Below are 26,282 nucleotides of genomic sequence, written 5' to 3' on the forward strand. Positions count from 1 at the left end.
TCTCCTCTGTCCATGTAATAGAATTCCCACAACACCAGTGCTGTGTTGCGTTGTCACTTTCACGTCTGCATCCCAATGAAAATTCTTCCACTGCAAATGTGGCAGCAGTTCTTTAATATTTGTATACCTGTGGTTTGTTTGAATTTACTTTTCAAATCTTCTTTTAAAGAACTGGAACGTTGAAATGTGGAATATTACTGTGCAAATACACCAGAACATATAATAAAGTATGATTCAGCATATTCAGTTTGAATACAGGCTGTAAGTAATGCTTGGGAAACAGAGGCTTTCCTTTAGTGGTGGAATGGCATCAGGTGTGAAAACATTGGGCTCCAAGAAGTCGCGGTTATGAGACACTTGGTTGAGCTTTTGCTGTTCTACAATAAATGTTGTTCTAGGTCTTCAAAAAAATGAGATGAGTCCGTGTTTGAGGTGAGAGTAAGGACAACTTACACAGCAGTGGATTGTGGCTGTTGTAAATCTAGTTGAGGATTTTGTATCTTAGGATAAGCTGTGATGGGAATAAAGATGTGAATTGATCAAAGATGCACAGAAAAAGAAATGCTTGAAGTTTTCAAATTCTTGCCACTGCGTAATAATTTACATGTTTTCCTTTGAGCAACTTTTAAACTGAATGTACAAAGTGAAGTTTAATAAGGCTTCTTTTTGTTTTTCATTTTTTAAGTTTCTTTCAGGATGGATTAAAAGCAGTTGAAAGTCTCAAGCCTTCAATTGAGACACTCTCAACAGATCTTTATACGGTGAGTTAGCAACCTTTCACATTTGTGTTGTAAACTGAGCTTTTTACAGTAAAACTGCTAACAGTTTTGTTTAGGTTGGTTGACTGGCTTAATTGTGTTTTCAGGTTTGGGGTAAACTTTTGAGTAGAATTTTGTTATGATGGCTTGTTTGGGAGCTCTGCTTTCAGTTCCAGATCCCCCATGTAAAATGTTAGGGGAACAGCCCTTACTCTACAGAGTTTACTGACTAAGTGAAAAACAACATATGGTTTCAAATTGAGCACAAGGAGACAAGAACAAAGTGACAATGTCAAAGTCACCAGACAGCATCCTAGCCATTATCTAGTTTTCTGGAGATAAAAAGGAAAATAAACTGATTGCAGTGTCTTTCATCTCCATGTTTTAATTCTCGCTGAACACTTCTGAGAGAAATAGACGAATTAAGTAGCGAGTTCAAAAGAACTGTTGACAAGAAAATAATGTTATTTTTAACCTGTATTTTTCTTCTTTCAAGATAAAAAAATGTTATTTTTAACCTGTGTTTTTCTTCTTTCAAGATAAAACAAGCACAGGATGAAGAAAGAAGACAATTAACACAGCTCAGAGATATTTTAAAATCTGCACTCCAGGTTGATCAGAAAGAGGTGAGCATATAAGGTGATTTAACCTTTCAGTGCCCATTGCATACTTCCAATCTTATGTATTTGAAATAGGTTTATTTTAACTTTCATCAGCTGTATAATTTCTTGTGTTTATTCATCTTTGCTTTGATGCTGATATTGAATGTTTCTGACAAAGATATTTTTTTAAACAGAGATTCTCACTTAAAATATATTTAAGACTAATGTATGCAAAAGAATTTATTTTTACTGCTACTATTACAAAGCATTTTAATTGAGGCACTGCCTCTGAATTAACTTCAGGTCTATGTTACGCATATTGAGAACAGAAGAACTTTGACAAAACAAGGACACGCAATTAATATAATCTGATCACACTCAAGTGTTCCATATAAAAATTACGTATAAAGATGATGTAGAACTAAATATTCCAGAACACTTCTGCTACCACCTGCAAAAATGACAGCGAAGTTGACTGTTCTGCTGCAAAATGCCATTTTTCAAAGGTGTTTTTTGATTTTCAGTTGAGATTGCTATTAGATTTAAAGCAGTCTGGAGTAAATTTATTTGGCAAGCTCTGATCTGGAAGCAAGCATCTTTTGTGTAATCTAATCCTAAACACTGGTTCTACTTCTGTTTCAGATTGCTAGTGCTTCCTCTTCATGTAAATAAAAGCCATCCAGCTTCCTTTGCGTTGCTGCTGGGTCACGAGTAAGGGATGAATGAACTTCTCCCCTTTCAGATTGTCTTTCTGAGAGGGGTTAGAATGAAATAATTTAGTCTGTAGACCTCAGACTTCCTTCATCTGTTTTCTCAGTCTTGCTTTTATCTTTCCACAAAGTGTGTGCTGGCTCCTAGCTGTAACAGGTGGCAGCCAGATGACTTGTTGAGAAGCGTTAAATGCTCTTCACTTGGAGGTGCTGTTAGTACTCACATGAAGTCTTTGGTAACTACCATTGTGTGCAAAGTCCTGTTCAGTTTGCACTTTCTTAGATCCTGCCTGCCATTTAGAATTCACTGAGGTATGTATTTGCTAAAACCTCTCAAATTTGAGCTCTGTGTAGTGAAAAATAGTTATCCTAACAGACATGATGGATCTGCCATTGGCTGCTATTAGGCGTGCATTAGGATATCTCCTATTCTGCTTGGGTCTTTGTTCAAGAGAGATAAGAAAAGCACTCAGATTTCATGATTGCTGGGGATTGTCACTCCTCTGCGTTTACCTGTTTATCGATGATACGAACGTATAATGAAGTTGTGGTAAGCACACCACAAATATGTTTATCAATTGAACTGTTTTTGTTGTGCTTGAAAACAGACGTGTTGAAAGTGCCTTATGCTATAGTAGTTATCTGTTAATTCTGCAAATTTAGGTAATGCCTTCAGAGCGTGAAATGTAATACACTTATTAATGTTGTTTGAAAAGAATTAATCAGTGGGGTTCCAAACAACCCTACTGTAATCTGCTGTAAGGTCCACCATTATTATTCTTGTTGCACTGTAATTTCCTTTACTATAACTGATTTCTTTTTCTTTCCTGAAATGCGTTTACATTTTGTGACCGAAGTCTAGGAGAGTAAGTGTTACAATGTCTTAATGAAAATCATTGGCATGCTTTCCATTCAGATTCCAAGAAACTGGATTTTTCCTCTGAGCTTTTTTCTGTTGGTATGGGAAGAGTGGTTCTTTTATTTCTATTCCCTTGTTTCTGGTATTACCAAAAAAGAAAAAGGAAAAAGAAAAAAAGTCAGATTGTTCTTGGAAAAGAAAATTACTGCAGGACAAATTGGTAATTTCCTATTCACTTTCTTTTGGGAATTAAATCCAGTTACTTGGTTTGATGTTCTTGCAAGATATTAAGGACACATGTATTCTTAATTAAAATGGCCTTAATGTATGAAACAATAGAATGTTGCTGAATGCTTCTGCTTAAGAAAACAAAACATGACAAATGTGTGAATATTCATAGTGAACCTTTTTTGTTGCATCTGAATACATTGTTTCCTCCTGCACAGAACTTTCTCAAGCCTGATTTGTACTGAAGCTTCTTTTTAAGAGGTCACTGTGTGTCCATCTTAGTTATTTATATGTTGTTTGTCTTTATTTTTTTAACTTTTCCAAACTCTAGAGCTCCTACAGGCATCAAGGTTAACTTTAGAGTAGTATTGTCTTCACTTCTGTCATTCCTGCGTCCTCTTTAATTGTTAAGGTCTTACCTACAAGCTTAAGCTAAAGTAAGACAGTTGGGTTGTTGGACCCTCTCAGTCCATGGGATTGACCTGTTCTGCTTGTGCGTAACTCCAAACTGTTAGCATTAAAGGTAACTTCAAGTCAGTGTTGAAATCTTCTACCACTTCCTCTGCCTCTTTGGTAGAATGTGCAATCTCTTTAGGCAACTGCAAAATGGAATAATCTTTGTCTTAAAATTTTTCACAGCTGTGCTATAGGAGAGGCTGCCTGCAGGAGGTTCTGGCAGATAGATCTGCTGGAGAGTGTGTGGGACTGTAATAGATAGTGGTAGGTCACTGAAAAATCCTCCTGGAAATGGTGCCACAAATGTGAGAGAACCTCTTGGAAAGCTCTAAGGGCTTTCTGGCAGCTTTGTGCACAGAGAGATATGGGCAGTCTCAATACTTGCTACATGGGAGCTGTGAAATAGCTAGCCAAAATTTTCCATGTAAAATTTAAAGCACCTTCTTTGGAAAGCTCTGTTGCATTCAGATAGTTGGGCTGATAGCTAGGTTTATAGGATCTCTCTTGCCAGTAGAATCACAGAGTGGCTTGGGTTGGAGGGACCCCAAGGATCATAAAGTTAACCCCCCTCGCCCCCCCGCCACAGGCAGGGCCTCCAACCTCCGGATGTGGTACTAAGCCCAGGGCCCCATCCTGATCTTCAGCACCTCCAGGGACAGAGCATCCACAGCTTCTCTGGGCAGCCTGTTCCAGCACCTCACCACTTCCTCTGTAAAGAAGTTTCTCCTGATAATCTAAACCTTTCCTCCTTGAGCTTAAACCCATTTCCCCCTTGTCCTATCACTGCCTACACTTATAAAACGTTGATTCCCTTCCTGTTTATAATCCCTTTTGAAATATTGGAAGGCTGCAATGAGGTCTCCCCAGAGCCTTCTCCTCACCAGACTGAACAAGCCCAGCTCCCTCTGCCTGTCTTTGTAAGAGACGTGCTCCAGCTCTCTGTTCATCTTCATGGCCCTCCTCTGAACCCTCTCCAACAGCTCCACATCTTTCCAGTATGGGGGATCCAGAACTGGATGCAGTACTCCAGATTGGGGCCCAGTAGTCAGAAACTGTCCTTACAGAGTACTGTTGTCACATTCATTTAATTTTTGGTTGTGTAATTAAGCTTTATTTAGAAATCTTCATGAGATTTTGAAAGAAATCATTTTGAACCTGTTTATGGTCAGAGAAGTGACTCACTATGAACAAGCTGCAATGAAATGACTCACCTTTTCTTGTACTTTTCAAAGCTGATAAAGCGAACAAAGATCAGCCAGTTTGGCTTGTGTTTTTCAATCTGTCCTGATCTTAGTATGTTCAAGAAAGATTTAAAACAGCAATACTCTGCTTTAGTTTTAATGTCCTACAGCCTGCAGTGCTTTATTTCCTGTCGTAGGTCATGTGCCTTGCTCCTGCTTCTCCGTGGCAGCCACTGGGTCAACTGTCTGTGATTTGTTCTCCTGCTATGTGAAATATACAAATCAGGAAAAAAAAGCAAAAATAAAAGGATGAGCCCACACATGGGAAAGGGATGCTTACATTGTCCAGAAGGATGTTAATTGTGATGGAGATTGGTCGTATGGCATAATGTCTTTCAGAAGCTAGACCAGAATCACAAACTTACTTGTCCAGAGGCTGTGGAAAGCTATCATCTGGAAATCACATAGCACACCATTAATTTGGTCACTGCCTGAACCAGGGATTTAAAATTGGAAGTCTTTTATTCTTGTCCTTAACCCCCGTTGTGAAATAACACTGAATTTATAAAGATCCTGTTCATAGAAATGAATGTGTGGAAATACACGTCATCTACGGCAGCTTCCTCTCTAGTTGAAATAAGGCAGGAAGCTTGTATCATTGACTTGCCAGTCTGGCCAAACATAGCAACTGAGAGTAAACAACAGCTGAAGGGAGGTAGTTGAAATGCAGAAAATGTTCCACAAAAAGGAGCAGCATGATCTTAAGTAATGGGAATTCTACTCAGGGCAGGTGTTGGAGGCCATCTGAAATCTCTGTATAATTGAGGATGTGGAGAACTGAAATTAATTTCCTGTAAGGCTTCTAATCTGCTTGGGAATGGAGTTCTTTTACTGAAGCAAGACAATAATGGGAGGCAGAGATTAAGGCATTGCTAGGACATAATAGGCAGTGTCTGATCAGATATTCTTCAGAAGTCAGTAAATGTACATATGCAATGCTTCTTAATCAGTGATAAGAATTCTTTTCAAATGTTTTCATGTTTGGCAGTTGCAGTGCAAAACCAAATAATTCTTTATAAACAGACTAAGGAAGAATGATAAACATACTGACTTAAATCTGAACGGATGCTTTGTCAGGCATGGTCATTTTAAGTGGTGGTTTTGCAGTACCTTTGAAAGCTACGTATGCATGCTGTTGCTACCTGATACAGCTTCCTACAGCACTAGCCAAGAGACAGGGACATGCGCACAGGCTGCTTCTGCCAAAAAAGAAAGCTGGACTCTGCAGCCTTCAGCTCAGCCCGTGGTTCTCAGCAGGTGGTTCTCTCCAGGCCTGCATTCAGGATGAGCTGGCATCTTGCAGCTGGGAGCTGTGGGGTTAGGCTGGAAGCATGCTGAATGGGGCATGTAGGTGGTGGCTCTGTCCCTGCCATGTTTCTCACTGCTGTTGCCATTACTGTTGAGGAGGAATTTGTTCTTAGTTTTAGTTGTTTTTTTTCCCCACTACTTATATCTGGAGGTAACTCTTAGGCTAAGGAAGTCCGTGAAGCTAATGGTAACTAGAGAGAAATAATGTTTTAAATGCATGCTTCTTAGATTACTGTAGATTTTATCATGTGTACACTCTGGAAACCCAAACCTGATGTATCTTATGACCATACTCCTCATGTATCTGAGACATACTATCTCATCTTTTTACAAAAGAGGATTTTCATCAAGTTCGTGAGTTTATGTCTTACTTGCTCTTAAGGTTTTGCTTGTATTAGCTCAGATAGTCATTGAAGTGAGCTATTTTCTTTGTGATTGTTCTATTTTTCTTGTTCTACTTACATTATATGCTGTATATAATCAAGGTGTCTTACATCAGTATAGCAAAAATAGAGAAGAAAACAATAAATATTGTAAATCCTAGTCAGTGTGGGTGCATGCATTGGAAAGTCCATTGCATCATGCTGCTGCTGCTGCTCATACAGCATGTCATATCTGATTTTTCATTACGAGGTTCTTGTTTGTTTTTTAATGAACTGGACTCTTGCAGCAGGTGGGTCCTTTATCAGTAGTTTTGAGAGCAGTTGGAATGGTTCAGTTTACTCCTTCCTGTCACAGCATTCTGCTGCATTCAAGATGTTTTGGTTTGGTTTGGATTAGTCTTACAGAAAAAAACTTTACAGTTTACCTACTAATTCCTGTATGCCTCCTGAGCTGTGTTTCTAGTAAGTCTCTCTCTCTTTTCAAAGAGAATAGCTTGACTCAGTTCCCACAAGGAAAACCATCTCAAATTTATTTATGTGTTTTTATTTTTTACAATGAAAGAGCACGCTAGGAATTGCAGCTAATAATAATCCTTTGTGTGTATGAACTGCAGGGTTTGCATGAATTGGAAAGCCCATTGTGCTGGTTAAAAACATAAAGGCAGTAGCAAAGCTAAGTAAAAGCAAAGGGATTTTAGGAGTCATTTCTAGTACCTTTCAAAGTGTCTTCCATTTCCTCTGAAAAAGAAATTGTCTTTTTCTCCTCGTTGGAGGAAATGTGTGCTTTGATTGGCCTGTCGGATTAGAGCAGAAGGGAAGGCTCTGAAACTCATCAGTAAGATGGATATTTTGGTTGAAAATGTGGAATGGAATACAAATTGCTGTTCTTTATATTTCAGGATTCCCAGATTCGTCAGAGTACAGCTTACAGTTTACATCAGCCTCAGGGAAACAAGGAACATGGCACTGAACGAAATGGGAGTCTGTACAAGAAAAGTGATGGGTAAGTACTGCTGGGCTCTAGTAGGGGAAAGTATGTCTTAAGACCAAAGTAATGTAATAATGTATTAAAAATTGAATCATTTTTTCTTTTTTCCCTCTCTTTAAACCAGAATCAGAAAAGTGTGGCAGAAAAGGAAGTGCTCAGTTAAAAATGGTTTTCTTACAATTTCCCATGGTACAGTAAGTATTTGTTTACAGTATTTTATGTACATGGTTGCTAATACAAAAAGACAAATATGCTGGTCTATATTTATAATCTGGAGTTAGCTACATTCCTGATGCAGTGTTTTGAATATGATGGATACATTTTTCTAAGGCAGTGTTTCAGAAATATATCAAGACATACACAGTATCTAAAAATACAGCTGCTTTAATGCTAATGACTGCTAATGGAAAAAAAAAGTTTTCTTTTTAAGGACTGATTTTATTCTTATAAACTGTTCATATTTTACCAGACTACCTAAAAATTAAATTTTAACTTCAGTATGTGGAAAAGATATGGTTGGGTGTTAGCTGTCTTCTACTTGTGGGTAAAACAATTTTTATGTTTACAAGACAATCTAAAAGAATGTTGAATCTCTTCTCTCACTTAAATTTGCTGCTGTATGATGCTGTGTTATGAAGGTAACTTTCTGGAGAGTAACTACTGAAGAAAAGTAACTTTGAAGCCAAATCTAGCGGAATGATGAAAGAGAATGCATTAAAAGCTTCTTTTTCTTTGCTACCAATATTTACAGCATAGTAACTTTTAATGCTTTATACTTTAAACTTTGGGCTTTCCTACTTCCTAACTTTTACACTTGGCTTTGAACTCAGTTATTTCCCCTTTCCCTTACCTTTCTCTTTTTTAGCTTGCTTTCTTGAAACTTAGGTTTCTTAGAGCAAAAATCAAGTCAGTGGCAGTATTTCCCATTCTTTGTCCAATAAACAGTCCTGTTTCTTGATCCTCTTATGAACCCTTTTGCTCTTTATCTTGTTATGCCTGTTGCTATGACTACAAATTGACCCTGGCAGCAAAAATGAATCAATCCCACATTTGTGCATATAACCAGAAGCTGTTGCTTTTTGAATTGACAGCCAGGAGCTAGGGAGTGCAAAACAGTCACTGCTCTGACTTTGGAATTCTTCTCTCTGTTTGAGTGTGTCCTTGCTAGAGTAAAATCTGTGAGTATTTCTATACTAATGTCTTTGTGTCCTGTCACTGGACTTGTCATTGAATATGCGACAACAGGAGTGGACTTGGGGCAGCTTAGAGGTAGCAGAGTCTACAAAATCCACTTGTAGAGCAAAATGTTCAGACTTCTATGTACAAGTGCACTTACTGAGTTCTACCAAGACACCGATTCTATATATGAGTTTTCTACCAGATGGTCATACATTCTTAGGAATTCTAAGTTCCCACTGAAATCTGTGCAGCTGTAGCTGGGAATCAGTTACTTAAATTACTTAAATGTGGGGTTAGCTGTGTAGGTTTCACAAGTGTGGTTTTGATTTTCTTTTAATAAAAAAAATTAGAAGAGTATCTTCTCATTTTAAAACCACTTCTGTTTTTCCTTATTTGCTATGTTTCTCCATATGCATTGGTGGCAGCTCTGTGCAAAATAAATAAATAAATGAATAAATAAATCTACACGTACGTCATAGACACTGAAATGGGTAGTGGCAATTTCTATTTCTTAAGGATTTTCTGGGCTACTCTGAGTAACTTCTGAGATTTTTGGAGCAACAACATTGATTTCCAGGCATCCTCGGTGCTGATACCGTATCAACTAAAATATGATGTGCCATCATCTCTTCCCAGCTGTTCATCAAAATGAACCATTTCTCAGAAATTCAGTAGTCAGTTTTGTTTACTCCGTTAAATAAATATGTATAAGTTTCTTCCCTTTAAAGGTTATATTTTCTTCATGGGGTTTTCCACTTTGGTCTTGTAGCTTTCCTTTTTTGGGTTAGTTTCTACAACAGCTATCTTCAGGCAGTTCCACATGCTTTATTCTCACCCACATTTCCCTGTCAAGTGGTCTGCTGTTATGGATGGGGAAAGTATGATTTCTTCTAACCTAGCTATAATGTTGAACATGCCTGTATCAGAGTATGTGCAGGACGTGGATTTTTAGGCATCTTCAAATAAATTAGTATTCATGGAACAATGTGCAAGATAAAGATTGGCTGAAAAATAGACACTACTTCTTAGTGTAATTTTTAGCAACTGGAATGTTTTTTGACATCTACCTGACTACAATTTAACATACTCAGATGAGTAAAACAATAACAGAGACCAACTGAACAATATAAACAGGAATTCACAAATGGCTTCAGGATCAAGAAGCACGAAGGTAGAAACTTGAAGATTCATGGTTTGGGTTGGAAGGGCCCCCAGGAATCAAGTTCTAACCCCCCTGCCACAGGCAGGGCTGCCAGCCACTAGATCGAGTAATGGATCAGATTGCCCACTGCCCCATCCAGCCTGGCCTTGAACACCTCCAGGAATGGGGCATCCACAGCCTCTCTGGGCAGCCTGTTCCACATCTCACCACTCTCTCAGTAAAAAAAAAAAAACTTACCCTCAAAGATTCCTCAAAGATAGTTTGAGTTTCCGGAGAGTAAATGGTATTTGGTCATGTTCTGCAAATAGAGGACTATGAAAGTTCTACTATCATGGAATTTTGTTATGGTTTTGGTACTGGACATTAAATATGTTAGAAATGTATACACTGGAAAGCTTACTGCTATGGCAACTAAGTATATTTAAGTATAACTCAAAAAATGAGCTCAAAGTGTCATTTTGAAGATGCGTTCTTGCATCTTCATGTTTCTAGTGTCAAAGAACTCTTGTTGCTCATAGGGTAAAATAATGAAAGCTGTGTGTCCTTTTACAACTAAAATGAATGTCTGTAATTTGATAAGCTGTTCACTAGGCAGAGAATACAATGTGGTTCTCAATTAATTGTCATTTTAGTGCTTCCAAAACCTCTCATGGGTACAATTTAGTTGACACTGCCCAGCTAGTGTCCTGGAGGTTTCAAAACATGCATGACTTTATGTTATGTCTGGTGGCTGGGTTGGGCAAAGAATGAGCTTGCTTGTTTCCAAGGGGGCTATAACATTATTTTTTTTCTTAAACAGGAAAAAGTACGTAGTAGTTTCCCTTATGTTCTTCCATGGTTCTGATGTCTCACTGACCTTCAAATAGAATTCTGTTGTTTTCCGTTTTTGGCCAGCTGCAACATTTTCTCATATTGTTTCAAGGATTCTTCAGACTTGTTGTTCATTTCTTTTTTGAATGAAATGTTTCCATCAATAAATGTGGAAGACATTAAGAAGATCTACATCTCTTATGATTGATTGCAAGTCAATAACATTAAGTGATAGTTCAGCTTCATTTGATAATAATTCTTGTTCTTAGATGATTAAATCTTGTTTAGCAACTTGATATGTTCAAAAGGTTAGAACGCAGCACTAAACACGGTAATGTATTTATGTGTACTTCTGTCTTTACAGTAGTAATTTCTTAATTCCTAATTCATCAAGCCAAGGTTAAAAATAGCTGTATAGATCCTACTATGGATCTGGAAGACTGGTAGATTAAGGGAAAGAAGAGATTGGTACAGAGTTGCTATTCGAAAAGTCTTTGTAGCCTTTATGAGACTTTTTGAAAAGGAAATTTGCTTATTCATTTTGCTTTTAATAAAGCACTGTGACTCCTTACTCATAAGGAACTTACATTTGCGAGAGGAACTTGACTAGAAAGTATCTGTCAGAGTGTGTGTACTTACATACTCTTATATACTTGTATAAACTATGTATAGAGTATAATAATAATAATAATAGAGTATAATATATGATAATATAATGTAGATGGTTTTTTGATAATAAACTGCCTGAGCTTAGTTTTGTGCATGCTTGGTGCATAACTTTTGTGTGCAGACTTCTTAGTTTCCTTCAGTGTGGAAGGCTGGTGCAATGAGCCATCTGCTGAGAGTCTTTCTTCACTGGTTATTGAAAATGTAGATTAATTAACTTTTTAAAACTAAATGTCTAAATGTTAGAAGCTTAAACTAAAGTAAAATGGATCCGTCTCTTTGTTATACTTGATGGTTTGAGATAAGTGATGTTGGTTAGGTGATTGAAGGACTATCAAAGAATAATTAAAACGATATTTTCCCCTCCCCTCTTACAAAATGCTAGTGTTTATCCAGTTATCAGTGAGATAAATGTAAGAAAATGTGATTTACAAAGCCATTGTTCAGAAGAAAACATAATTAAAAACCTGGGTATCTTAAAAATTGAAGCAGCAGTCATTTGTCAAGTCTTTCTGGCACGCTGGATGTTATCCTATGTTTTGGGACTGCAGGGCTCAGTCAGTATTAATATACTAAAACTTGTATCTTGTTTTATCTTTAAATAGGCTAACCGACCTCCAGCAAAGCTCAATCTGTTAACCTGCCAAGTGAAAACAAACCCAGAGGAGAAAAAATGCTTTGACCTCATATCACGTAGGTTTGTTATTTAGGTTTTTTTACTTGCAGTTAACACTAAAGGATTTTGCTTCGTTTCTGAAGATGTTTCAACGCTAAAGTAAAATTCTAAAGAATGCTAAAATGAATTACAATAAAGGAAGGGCTTTATGAAGTGCCCTTCCTAGGACAGTTTACCATTTCACCCTTGTAGTGTAATGCAAGTTAACTGCACCTGTGTCTTTGGAAAACTGCTTGTTTTTAGAGCTGTGCTTGTTCCTTCGTTCCATATCATTTTGTGCCCCTTACCAAGAGTAACAATGCTTTTGCTTTGACATTGCTCTGCTTATGTCCTTTCGTGCTCCTCCACACTCCTCCTGCAATTTTTGTACCTTAGGAATTTTCAGCGTAAAATATCTTTCTGTCACCAGTTCTACTCATCAACTATTCTAATTTTAAAGCCAACCACATCACTGAACTGTGCTGTCATTTCTTTCTTGGACTTAAAACATGTCATGCATTTTTATTGGATTAGTACAGTGTGATACCAGTGCTTAGAACTATGAAAGTAGTAGTAAATAGAACTTTTTGTTCTATTTAATTGGAAAAGCTTAGGGCTTATCTTGATGGTATCTTTTTCTTGAATTGTATCTTGTAACTTTGTGTCTGTTTGGTTTGCATTTGTTGATTATTTGGAAGAACGTTGAAATCTTTTCTTAGATTGATGAACTCAAATATGGAGTCTGTATTCTAGACACACTCCTCCTTGCACCCAACAAAACTTCAGACTTAAGATTACTAAGGATATATCTAGAATATGGAAACCTTCCCCAGCTGCTTGTGCAGGAAAAGCTCAGCACTGAAGACAGGTTTCTGTTTAAAGAGGAACAAATCCTCGTATGTAAACACAGATGAGCTAACTGTACCCAGTATGAGTGAAACGTGATGAGTAGGCTTTTTGCCTGTCAGTACTCCAGGGATGAGACTAGAGAGTCAAACATAATCAATTTTAGATTTTTCTGAGTTTTCTGCAAAAACAGTTTTGTAACCAGTGTGTGAAATATTTATTATGCAGATGACAGGACATACCACTTCCAAGCTGAAGATGAACAGGAATGTCAAATGTGAGTTACTTCCCTAATTTTATTTCTGATGTTTGTGTCCAACTCAGGCATTACCTTGAACTTTAGAAGTGCTGAAACATTTAATAGCAAAATATTCCTGCCATTTTAGATGGACATCTGTTCTACAAAACAGCAAAGAGGAAGCTTTAAATAATGCATTCAAAGGAGATGATAACACAGGAGAAAATAATATTGTCCAGGAACTGACAAAAGAAATTATATCTGAAGTCCAAAGGATGACTGGAAATGATGTGTGTTGTGACTGTGGAGCACAAGGTGATTCAATTAAGCATATTTCTAATAGGTAAAACTGTTGTGTATCATGAGAGTGATATTTGACACTTTCACTTCTACTGCTTATCTCACAAAGATTATAGATGGAGTAGAATATGCTAATAATTTAATTTACACTGTTTTAGTAAGATTGATTTGTTGTATGTATATTTTAAGTGGAGGGAAATTGTTACTGGAAAGGTAGCTTTTATGCGATGTGTTTTGTTAGTTGTTCCTGTTGCTGATATAAATCAATTGAGCTTTATCAGCTCACACCTTAGATAAGATTTGGGCAGATTTGGAGAAGAGTAAGATGCTTGAATCGTTTTCCTAATACAACGTTTTTCCCCTTTTTTTTGTTTGAAAGTGAGCCAGGAGATTGGTCTAAGACTATTATTTATTTGGAAGAGAATGCACTTGCTGACTGTAGTTTGCTGCATTGAGTTTTGTTGATCTGTGATTTTCTGCTTTCATGCTTTTTAAATTCCTGCTGTTTGCTGTGCTGTTTTGTTAGAGAGGCACTGCAGGACTTAGGCTTTTTGATCTGACGCTTTATCTGAAAACATCAGTTCTGAACCAGTCTGCATTTTTGTAGATGAGTAACTTCCAGCAATAGATATGTGTAGAATTGTGAGAAGTGTCAATCCTGCTGTCTTTAAAGATGATTCTAAATATCTGCTATCACATGTTATCAAATAATTGTAAGCAGTAAGATTATTTTAAAATAAATGATTTCAAGCAGCCTAATTCTCCTGAAATTATTTCCTTAACTGGAAAATAATAGGATTTAGCAAGAATGCAAAATAGCAGGAAAAAGGGCAAGGAAGGGTAATGAATGATAGTTGAGTGACAATGCATTGTAGTGTGGTACTGTATGTATGCTTCTTAATCACTGCTGCTTCACATAAACTAAAACATACTGGAAATAAAGAGAAAAACTCTTAGGCTAAACTAACTCTTGTTAGTTTAGTTTCCATTGCACCTAAAGCAACCTCTTTAAGAATGTAATGACATTTTATTGGTGTGTTATAAAAGAATGGTGTTTCAAGAATTGTAATTACTGAAAGCAGTGTGGAAAATGACAAGCTAGACTATCTCAGCAGCTTTCTTTACAAACACAAAATCATAAAAAATGTGTTTCCACTGCTTCCCCCATAGAAAATCCTGGCTTATGATTCTCAATAGAGAAGATTAAAAAGCATAAATACTGGAATCTGATAATTTATGTATGATAATCTTATTTTTTCCAGGAGATCATTACTGTGTATTACATTTTCTAGAATGAAGTCATTCCCATAAATAATTTTAATCCTGTGAGTACTTTTTGTTTCAGATCCTACCTGGCTTTCAACAAATTTGGGAATTCTAACTTGCATTGAATGCTCAGGAATCCATAGAGAACTTGGTGTTCACTATTCCAGAATGCAATCACTTACATTAGATGTGCTTGGAACATCTGAACTTTTGGTAATTAAATTGCTTTTATTGACTTAGGTAATACTGAAAATACTTCCAAAACAAGTGTGTTTTGATATATTGTTCCAATCTTGAAAATCATCACTGGTAGCGTAATTTAAGAAGACTTAGATATCAAGATTTAAGGAACCTCATGGAATATGTTGTCTTTCTGTAAACTTTGCCTGATCTTAGAATTCTAATTAATAATGGCTTAATATTTTTGTTTTCCGAGTCTTCCTACTCTTGGTTGCTCTTCAAACGGCTGTTTGACATACAAATATAAATATGCCTCTGAGATTAAAAATTGAAGGAGTCTGCAAATACTTAGCATGTTAAAATTCTAAAGATGCTGAATAATTAGTCATCAAAGGAAAAAATTTGTGTGTTTGGCTTTGATATACAGAGTGGTAACCACTATCAGCTGCTCTTTCAGTTTGTTTGTCTGTTAAATCCCAGTTGAAAACTGTTGTCCAATAAGTTACCACGATTGGTTCTTGATCACTGATATAGTAGCAGAAATAGAAATAAGAAACTAGAAGTCCTGGCTCCCATTCTCTCTTGTCCTCCCTCTAGTATGTGCATGTCCAGTGACTGAACATATCTTAAGTGAATTGTGGATGTTTGCTTTTGGTTTTGTTTTTTTACCAGCTTGCAAAGAATATTGGGAATGCTGGTTTTAATGAAATTATGGAATGCTGTCTGCCAGTTGATGAGATGGTCAAACCTAATCCAAGCAGTGATATGTAAGTAAAGAGCTACTTACTGGAAAAAAGGCAGGCATGTTATTTGGCATTGCTAATGACTTGTCCCATTATGGTTTGTGCCAGCACACCATGAAAGATGTGTGATATCTTAAACTTATGATCATGGAGTAAGCTTTTATTTTTTTCTTGATGCTTTACATAGCTGTTTTATTGAATTTTATCTGCTTGTAATTTCCGTAATAGAATTCTGTTACCAGCTCTCCAAGTCATGAGTTGTGAAACAAGAAGAAATAAGAGATTACCCATTAAGGAATTTTAAAGACACACAAGGGCACAAGGATCTGAATTTAAACCGAAACTATTTATTTTGTGCTTTTTAAATACAAAATAGGAATGAGAATGAAGTGAGCATTTTATCTGACAGGTACTAAATACCTGTTTTGTAGAGACTCTGCCCAGGACTCCAGTCCGTAACTGTATGGAATAAAAAGAGAACATTTAACTGAATTCCTCAAAAAAACTGAACTGTGGTGGCAGAGACACAGCAAGGACAGCTGCCAACTTGGCTGTATAGGAGAGCTGGTAAACAACGTAGAAACAAACCCAGAAGAGCGGCTTTGGATAACACTATTTGTATGTTATCTAGACTTCCACCATTCTGACATAGCCAGTATAAAATGCTTCAGTTAAAATAATTTTGACTACTTCTATCCATAATTTAAAAAAAAATAAATATTGATAATTAAAATTGCTCTCACTGAATGCTAAATCAGTAGCATAGAATACTTCAAAAAATGAACCTGAAAAGAGGCACTTTTTAAAATAAAAAAGGAACACCATTCTCTTCTTCAGGGGCAAAAGCTATCCATTAGTTCAATCTGTTGTTCATCGATTTTTTTATTTTGTATTTTTCCTTTTGCCCATTATTGTAATGTTGAAGATGATACATTTTGTCTCTGTCTAACGCCTTCTGAGCAATATTATGTACATCCCAAGAGCTGATAAGGAGTTATGCTTACAAGAGTCGTGCCAGGTCTTGTCTTACTGTGATGGGAAGAAGAATTGTCATTTGTTAGTTATGTATTAGCAGCATAAGAGGTAGTTCATATACTGATTTATCCTAAATGGTAGTTTTCATCTCTGTTTGGAGGTGAAACTAAAAACTCTGCTACCTTCTCTCTGTTCTGGCTGTGGCAAACAGTTGCTTTGCAGACCACAGTCACTGCAGTGAACGTAGATTGAAGGCTTGGATAGTCTGACCAGACGTAGACTTTTGTGTCCCATGCCTTCCATTCCTTTCCAGCACACGGAGGAGTACAAGTCAGGAAAACATCAACCTGAAAGACTGTTGCTAGCAAAAACAGATTTATGAAGCTTTGATTCAGAAGGAAAAAAACTTATGTTCTGTTTTGATATTGACTAATTAATCTTCTGTGGTTCCATTTCGTCTTGAAAATATGAGATGCCATATCTTAGATGAATATTTTAAGAAGAAGAATAATGAGAAATACAGGCTTTCTCAGCTGTTATTTCAAATGACTTGCATGGATCTATGGAAGTTCTAGCTAAAAAAATGCAACAGTAAACTATATTCAATTTCAGGAATGCAAGAAAAGATTATATTACTGCCAAGTATATTGAGAGAAAATATGCAAGAAAAAAGCATGCTGACAATGCAGCTAAATTGCATGCTCTTTGTGAAGCTGTCAAGTCAAGAGACATTCTTGGATTAGTTCAAGTCTATGCTGACGGTGTAGATCTCACAGAAAAAATCCCACTGGCCAACGGACATGTAAGTGTAGCAATTTTTCTTAGAAAAAAAGGTTATTAAAAAGTGCAGTATGCTCTTATAATTAAAAAGGACTTTGTTTTCTAATGGAGATAAGATTTTAAGTGCTGCTCTGTACGCTTATGTTATTCCTAGGAGCAAGATGAAACTGCACTCCACCTCGCTGTTAGATCAGTTGATAGAACGTCCCTCCACATAGTTGACTTTTTAGTGCAGAACAGGTGAGTTTGTTGAAAATACTAAAATGTTATTGACTCTGCTTTTCTGCCAAGTAATACTTTAAATTATTTTTATTATCTAATTTTATTATTTAAAAATGTAATGTAATTTTATTATGCAAAACGTAATTTTATTATTTAAAAATCTTGTAATGATAAAGGTTTATTGATACAGTGTAAGAAAGTGATTTTAATCAGCATTCCCCTTCTTCCTCATACTCCAACAGTGGCAATCTAGACAAGCAGACGTGTAAAGGTAGTACAGCCCTCCACTACTGCTGTCTGACCGACAACGTTGAGTGCCTCAAATTGCTGCTGAGAGGGAAAGCTTCCATTGAAATAGGTAAAAGGGTAATGTGTACTTCAATTTCATATTTGTCACTGCTGCAGATAAGAAAAACACAAGGGTGGAATACATGCTTTTTCTCCTCACCTGTTTTAACAGCTCTGTGAATAGTAATTGTTTGAAAAAATCAATATTCATTGCTTATTTCAAGTTTAAATTGACCTGTGCATTGTACTTGTTTTTAAACAAATCTTGGTAAGCGTTGAGATTTTCGACTGACATCTGGCCTAATTACACACTGCCCTTTCATGGCCATCATTCCATGTGTGTGACACATTGACTTGCTACTGCTTCTCATATTCACTGGGCTGGTCTTAGTTGGACCTACATACAAAGGAAAGAAATGAATTCTAGGTTGTGTTGGTATATTGCTTCATTATGTGCTTGCAGGTATATCTTTGTCTTTAGCAATGGACAGTAATAATGACTCCTATTGTCCTATCTTTCTTTTCTTGATATAATGCAGCTAATGAATCAGGAGAGACACCACTTGATATAGCTAAGCGCTTAAAGCATGCTCACTGTGAAGAATTGGTAAGTGTGACATCTTATGTTTGTTGATTTATAAGCAGCATTATGTCTGGATAAGTGCTTACAATTGAATATTCAACAAAAATTTTCCAGAGTAGTTTTCTGCTTAGGAAAAACAGTAAATGTATATGCTTTCAAGAATTTTTTTTTCTTAGAATCTTTGGAAATATTTTACTTATTGGGGCCAAAGGATGGTTGTGATTGAGATATTGGAGTCCCATCCACAAAAATTTTGTCAGACAACCTATTGAAATTGAACCAGTAAAATACTTTTTAAGGGTTAAGGCCATAGAAATGAAGTTTGCTACCATCACTATGTCTACTAAGCCTGGAAAATTGACTGATGGGGTCAGGGTGCCTTGATAAGTGAATCTGTTTCAAAACATCTGCCACTGCAGCTGATTTCTTTTACTTGCAGTTTCTAAGTTGAAGCAAATTGGTTGTGGTGTTTCTTGTCAAAAATTGGAGAGTGGGCCTGTAATGCAAAGACTGGTTGTTTTTGATTCCTTTGTGCTGTGGTTGGTCAGAGCATCACTGCTTGAACTTACCCCGTTGTAATGACTTTCCAAATTACTGAAGTTCGTTTCTAAAACAAAGGTGAGATTTGTACTTGGAAACCAGAGCTCCTTCAGTGTGTGATTCTTGCTTGTTTTCAGTTATGGTGTTTTAAAAGTAAGTTCTGTTTTAAAAGTAAGTTCTGCACGTACCATAGGTGTCAACAGTCATGTTTTATTCCTCAGCTAACTCAAGCACTGTCTGGAAGATTTAATTCTCATGTTCATGTAGAATATGAATGGCGATTACTCCATGAAGACCTTGATGAAAGTGATGATGATGTGGATGAAAAGTTACAGGTTTGCATCACTATTAATTTTCTGTTCATGTATCAGTGTAAGTAAGCTGTTTGTAATGCTCTCAATAAGACTTCATACTATGGGAATGAAGATACTGCAAATGACATTTTGTGGTAAAATGCAGTAGCTTAAATGTTAGTTTCTTAAATTACTATTTATCTTCTGTTTAATGTAAAATGTTTTTTAAAAAAAAAAGACATCTGGCTAATTGCAGTCGGGTCATTGGTCATGTTTTCTTCTTAATGGAGTGAATATACATTCAGTACAGTTGTTATTTTTTCAATATGTTAGAAATATGTAGGTCTTCTGATCTTGAAGCAGAAGTAACATGCAAGGAAAGGGCCATTACAAAGAGATATACCTTACAGTACCTCCTTGTTTTTGTAAAGCAGCTCCACTGATGGCTATAGTTTTGTTTTCAGTGGCACTAAACTTGTGCATTAAATTAAGCATTTTCAGTAATAGCGAGACTGTCTTAATTCTGTATCTTCCTGTGCAAATACCTTTTTGCTCCATTTTCATACTTCAAGTTTCAGTATTGGGGTGGTGCTGCTGGGTCACAGAACTGCACAGAATGGCTGAGGCTGGGAGGGGACTCTAAAGATGCTCTGGTCCAACCCCGCTGCCTGAGTGGGGTCAGCTAGAGGCTACTGCCCAGAATTATAACCAGATGGCTTTTGAAAATCTCCAAGGATGGTCACATTACAAGTATTCATATTACAAAGTATTCCGACGCCATAGGAACTTGATTCCATTTAAAAATAACAACAACAAAAAAAACACATTTCCCAGTTTTGGGATCAACTTAAAAACTATTTAAGCACCTAAACATACAGACAGGGAACAAACTACTAAGCTTTGATATCAGAACAACTTTGAAAAATGGCTTGCCAAGTAATTTGAAATGGTGCATAGGCTCCAAAATACAGCCTTCTGGAATGTACTCTATGTAGAAGTATTATGTAGAAGTATTGAACAGATTTTTGTGTGTGTGTGTGCAGAGTTCTTATTGCTTGCACCTTTCTTGCTTTGTTTGAAGGTGCAAAAAATACCCAGGAGTAAGTACAATAGAGATGAGCAATATTTGCTGCTCTCTAGATGTTAGCACAACTATTTTTCTGTTGGAAGTAGCTAAGAAAAGAATCCTTTATCCGATGGGCAATTAAATTCAGCTTTTCATTCTACAAATTTTGATATTCTAGTATATCTCCTGCACAGTTCCCCGTATCAGACAGGGTGTAAATTGCCAGTACTTCAATGATTAATAACATAAAACCAGATCTTGTATGTTGGGTTTTTTAATTTCTTTTCAGAAATATTAAAACCTCACAGTCATAGATTCATTCTTTCTTTTCCTTTCACAGACTGTGTTTAAAAATAGGCCATCAGATTTTTGGAACACTTGAATATTTTGGAAATGAATTTTGACATCAGCAGGTTTCCTCTGTTGCAAAACGTCCCTTTGGGAGGGTCCTGTCAGCAGAGTTCTTCTCCCATGTCTTGTCCCCTTAGAGCAGGAGAGCTATTACCTCTGACAGTTGACTTAACAAAGAAGTCAGAGTAGCAAAGAAGAGTAAAAAAGCCACCACAAGTCCTCCCTTTCAACGAACAATTGTTACCTTTTGGGAATTTTCTTAAGATTTTTCTTGAGGATTTTGGTATATATGCAAGAATCTGTAATTTGTGGGCTGTTAAATCCAGTCTTTCTAGTATATCCAAACATTTGTGTATTTCTGTGTACTGTGTCGCCATTCCGATGGTAACAGAAGTAATAGTGACCTTTTTGATAAAGCAGCTCAAAACTTTTTCCTGCAGTAAAACCGAGGTAGTTTACAACCAGATGTCTTCTCTGGGACACTGAGCCCTCTAAATTTCTTTTATAAATTTCGATCCATTTTTTTCTTCACTTTATTGTTGCCAGTTGCCTTCTGTGCCTGTTCTTTTTCTCTGGCCAGCCACTGACTTCCACCTCATCTAAGAGTTATCTGCTACTACTCAGCAGTGAGGCTGCTGTAATGAAATTGATTCTTCACTGCCCGCTATCAGTAGACTTATTCCACAGGGAATTTTGAAAGGAGATTAATGGCTATTAATCACAGGCTAGTGTCTGTGACTATACTGAATGCACTGATGCATATTGCTGTTGCTTTGCATCACATGCGTGTGATCTGAATTCAGTTTGTGGGTGTCAGTGTATTAGTTAAACTTGTCTGTCTTTCTTTCAAATAAATTTTATCATCTTTGTCAGAAAGGATAATGTCTGAAATGGCAGCTCTTTTAGTCTAATCTGAACCTAATCTGAAAGAAAGCAAAGACAGTCCAGCTGATTTCTGCTACTATTCCACACCCAACTGTCTGATTCAGCCTCACTGTTTGCCTCCAATCTAGCTCAGAGTTGAGCCTGTATCAAGCTTTTTCAGTTAGTATCAAGCTGTTTCAGTGAAAGATAAGTCAGCAAAGCAAAAAATAAATCTAATGGTTTAGAAAGCAGAAGCAAGTGTGGGCTGAAATGAATGTCAGAACCAGGACAGTGGAGATATCAGGTAAGGAGAGGAGTCATCTAGCAAAGAGTGGCGCTGCTAAGCCGAAGGAAAGGCAGGGATTAGTGCAGATGGATGGCATTCACATTGTTTTGAGCTATCACATTGTGCTGCAACACGTCTAAAGGCCTACCTGATCTTACATGATCTATCCAGAATTCCTCTGTTCTATTCCTCTGAATGTGTTCAGAGGAAACTGGATTGCCTATTCACAAGACTGTCGATGAAAGTCTATTCTGCTCAAATGCTTTTACTCTGAATAGTTATTTTAATTTCATACAGACAGTGCAGCTAAGTGTTTATCTAACACTGTTTCTAAAGTCTTATTTAATTACACTCTCTGAACTGTGGAATGTTGCAACCACTCCTGCAATAGCCATATGAATTTTTTACTTGAGCTATTTTAATGGTTTGATAACAATAATTATCGTGCTTGCTGTTGAAACAGGAAAACTGACATTGCATGTGTGGCAAACAGATGACTCCCTGCAGATCACAAGGACAGCTAATTGGAGCTCATTTGATAATGTGCATAGGTTGAGTGGTGTTCTGTCCCCTCTGCCAATTAATTTTCCTACTGGTGCTGTTATTAGTGAGCTAAAAAGAGTTCATGAGAAGTCTGGGCTACTGATATGTTGTAGCTTGAGCTATAGGTAGAATACTCAGATGCAGTTCTGTCCTGTTTTTGAGATGAACCTCATTGGTTTGGGATCTAACGCTCCTGAACTTTGTATGAGGCTTAGATTCTTCGGTTGCTTGAATGTTTTTTGAAAAATATTACATGATATTTTTATGCAGGAACACTTGATCTATTCTGAATTTCTGTACTCATTACTATCTACAGCAGTATAGTTTGTATAGGCCTTTCAAGGTCCCTTCCAATCCCTGACATTCTGTGGTTCAGTGTGTATATACAGAATACAGTATTATTGTATAGGAGCATGCTACAAGAGAAAATGAAAGAACAACTTTTTGAAATGCAATTCACATGATTTTTTTTATTAACATGCACGTTTCCTGAAAGGTGAGGAGTATACATTCCAGATCATGTATTAGAAGCAATGAAAATGCATTTTAGAAGCGATTTGACTATCTTGGAATCAGTAACTTTCTATTAATAAGTAAAGTGAGTACAAATAACACAGTATCACTGAGCACTTCTGTTGTTGTATTAAAGCAACCCAGTCCTAATCGGAGAGAGGACAGGCCCGTCAGCTTCTATCAGCTTGGATCTAACCAACTTCAGCCTAATGTAGCATCGTTGGCAAGAGATGCAGCGAACATTGCTAAGGATAAGCAGAGGGGATTTATGCCAAGTATACTGCAGAATGAAACGTACGGAGCAATACTCAGTGGCAGTCCGCCTCCCATTCAACCTTCAGTACCTGTTACAAGTAGTGCACCTCCTCTACCTCCAAGAAATATTGGCAAAGGTACTAACACTGGAAAATATGTTAGATGGTTGGGACCGTGATCATTTTTTTCTTTCATTTTCAAGTTTTCTTTTACAGTTATTTTGAACAGGTAAGTATTGGAACAGTTTGTTGTTACCTTCATCTTGCATATTTGAAGTGAATCTGCACAACCAATTCTGATCTTGATTTGCAATATAAGTGCAAGAAAGTACACAGCAGTGTGTGAGAAAACGATGCCAAGTAACTTCAATAAAATCAAACCTTTTATTAAAAGGAGGGCTACAGTAAATTTAATTTGGCAAGTACTTCTTACTTAAATTCCATCTTCTCTTCTCTTACTTGTAGATGTCATTGTCAAAGTGGAAATTTATAGGTGCAATTTTCTTAATATTTGACTGCTATCGGAAATTGTTTGAATACGTAGGAAAAGGAGAATGTAGGCCAAACATGAGAGATTTTTAGCATTACAGAGTCTTCTCTTAATAAGTAAATGCTTCAAGGTTGATAAAATAAAATGGAACAAAGTATAGATTCACAGTATGGAAAACTGGTATGGAAAATTGGAAGTAGAACAGTTGCCGGAACGTGGGTGATCAGTAGAACAATATACATAAAATGTACTGGCTTCATCTCTGTTCAGGAAGGATGCAAAGTCTACCATTAAAGCTGACTCCTAAGTCTCATTCTTATGTTCATATATAATCTGTGTGGATATTGGAGAATTGTAGAGAGATTTGTATAGGTTGTCTTTATTCAATACACATTCGGTTGTGTTTCATTGTTTCAGTGCAATTAACAGCTTATTAGTATCAGTGCTGTTTATTAATCCACAATCTCTCATGGGTCTAAACTTATGTAAAGTTAAAGTCCAGAAAGCGACTGTGTAAACACTTCATTTTCTAATAGATTCCAATTCTGTAAGAGGACATTAGAGATGCAGAATGTTCTAGGCTTGTGAGAGTGATGTCTGCCTTGGAAAGCACTGCACAGAAATTACAGTACGGGGCTCCACGTGGCAGTGATCATGGCTGAGATTGCAAATTGAACATTTGTGTAGTATGGAAACTCAGTTGTTTGTTCCACAGAAGTGGCTGCAGAATACAAGGAGGATTAAAATGTATTGTTTTGTGAGGAAAAAAGACTGAGAACAATAGAACAGCATGGTTCTGTGCTACTTTGAAAGAGTAGTGTGAGGCTGGCAGAAGTTTAGCTTTGCCTACAGCTATGTTTCTTGGCCAGGGCGGGATTCCTTCTACCTGACATTTTTGCATGAAGTATAAGCTTAATATCAGGATATGTTTTTTACTTAATGAAGAGGAATGCTTCCCCCACCAAACAGGAAAATCTCCCCAGTGTCTTGTCTTTTGGCTGTGAGAGAGCTTGCACTGTCCATTTAACTGTTAGATATTATCCCTAAATAAGTTACATAATTGGATAGTTAAAAAGACTCTTTTACCTTTTGACATTATTTTACCCATGGCAAACCATATGGTTTTACCCAGTGTTTGCCCTTGATTAAATGACACTTGAAATAAGGTCGTTTTAATTTCATTCCTGACCTCAGACTTGTTGGCACCAGTATAGTGTGACTTGTGCCAAGAAAGCATGCTGCCTGGTTCAGAGAGTCTATTAACTCATGTTCTTTACTCTAGCAGTGCATTAGCCTATTATTTTATGTGCTTGGTTATAAGCAATGATAGTATCGCCAGTCTTAGCTTCATGTCAGTAGTTGATATTGTTGTTATGCTTATGATGTATTATTATTATTACTCCTTTATCCTCTTAGCTTTAAGCTGTTCTTCAAGTCTTCTGAGCCTTTTATGCTTTTCCTTGCAACCTGATATTTATTCATACCTTAATCTGTTTTGTTTTTTCTTAGTATGATGCTCGTACTCTCAGTAGGGAAAAATGGCATGAGAAGTGCAAAATACTGGCCTTGTGATGAAAGCCTGTAGTGTGCTTTTTACGAATGGGCAGGCAGCTCTTTAGAATGGAATCGTTTAGGAGACTCTGAAAAAGCAGTACTGTGTAACCAATTCTAGTTTCATGCGTAGCTATTATAGCTCCTTGTTTGGGTCAAATTCAGTTTTATGTCAATTCTAAATCAAAACTGATGTTTCACTTTGAGTCAGCAAGGTCTGCTAGTATTAAGAGCGAGATCCTTTTTGTTTGGTATACTTGAGATGATTACAGCTATCAGCTACAGGTTAAAGAAGGTAGCAAGAAATGTCTTCTCTCTTCTTGTTAAAAACATTCTGCTTTTGAAGTGTTGATCTACTTCAGAATAATACTAGAGACAAATTTTAGGGTAAAGGGTTAGTAAGACTTCCGCCAAAAACTTGCATGTATTTTTTTTAGAGCAGATTCTGATTTCTGCTCTAGTATTCCTGGTATTGCAGGATGGCAGTAGTTCTAATTTGGTGAATATAGTGTATAGCTGCACAATTTTAAAAGCACAGGTGTCAATATTAACGCTTTGTGCTTAGGGTGAGCAAAAATAATAATGCAGTATTTTCCTCTCTTTTTAGTTCAGCCTTCAGTTCTTGGCAGTGGTATTCAGACAATTTCTTCATCTAATACAATGTGGAAGACAAATTCTTTAGGAGTGGAAAGTATAAGCAGGCAAAGATCTTCATCTGATCCACCAGCTATTCATCCCCCTGTGCCGCCATTGCGTGTAACATCTACAAGTATGTTTCCACTTTCCCCTGTTTTCCCTTCTGCTGTATCTAATCATAGTTGGCTTATTTTTCCATTTTCACAACTCATGCTTCCTCTTTTGGTGACTGTAGCTTTGGCCTGTCGTTCCCATCCAGTGACTTCGTATGAGCCGTCTTCTCCGACGTTCCAGTGAGGACTGTATGGTGTATTGCAGGGTCAACAGGAAATAGTACTTTACTATTAGAGTTAAAGAGCTTTCCACCTGTATGTATAGGTTTAATGATGCATTTCTCGTTGGTGACTTGTAAAGATAAGTGTTTCATGTAAGCCCAGGGCTCCAGGCTTCCACCTCTCCACCATTGTGC

General features: G+C 36.9%; 1 protein-coding gene across 1 annotated transcript in view; it reads left to right on the forward strand.

The window, feature by feature from the left end:
* Positions 1 to 26,282, forward strand: part of ASAP2 (ArfGAP with SH3 domain, ankyrin repeat and PH domain 2) — a gene marked incomplete at both ends in the record, with an annotated part of 87,763 nt that overhangs the window by 52,394 nt on the left and 9,087 nt on the right. The window contains 16 exons of the mRNA XM_079550381.1: positions 686 to 761; positions 1,298 to 1,384; positions 7,445 to 7,548; positions 7,658 to 7,727; positions 11,956 to 12,043; positions 13,080 to 13,128; positions 13,238 to 13,404; positions 14,735 to 14,868; positions 15,508 to 15,602; positions 17,166 to 17,355; positions 17,488 to 17,573; positions 17,798 to 17,913; positions 18,383 to 18,450; positions 19,188 to 19,298; positions 23,019 to 23,274; positions 25,797 to 25,946. Of these exons, the coding sequence (XP_079406507.1) occupies positions 686 to 761; positions 1,298 to 1,384; positions 7,445 to 7,548; positions 7,658 to 7,727; positions 11,956 to 12,043; positions 13,080 to 13,128; positions 13,238 to 13,404; positions 14,735 to 14,868; positions 15,508 to 15,602; positions 17,166 to 17,355; positions 17,488 to 17,573; positions 17,798 to 17,913; positions 18,383 to 18,450; positions 19,188 to 19,298; positions 23,019 to 23,274; positions 25,797 to 25,946 (1,847 nt within the window). The remainder of the gene's footprint in view (positions 1 to 685; positions 762 to 1,297; positions 1,385 to 7,444; positions 7,549 to 7,657; positions 7,728 to 11,955; positions 12,044 to 13,079; positions 13,129 to 13,237; positions 13,405 to 14,734; positions 14,869 to 15,507; positions 15,603 to 17,165; positions 17,356 to 17,487; positions 17,574 to 17,797; positions 17,914 to 18,382; positions 18,451 to 19,187; positions 19,299 to 23,018; positions 23,275 to 25,796; positions 25,947 to 26,282) is intronic.

The sequence above is a fragment of the Tetrao urogallus genome (assembly GCF_951394365.1).
Source record: "Tetrao urogallus genome assembly, chromosome: 2".
Classification (NCBI taxonomy): domain Eukaryota; kingdom Metazoa; phylum Chordata; class Aves; order Galliformes; family Phasianidae; genus Tetrao; species Tetrao urogallus.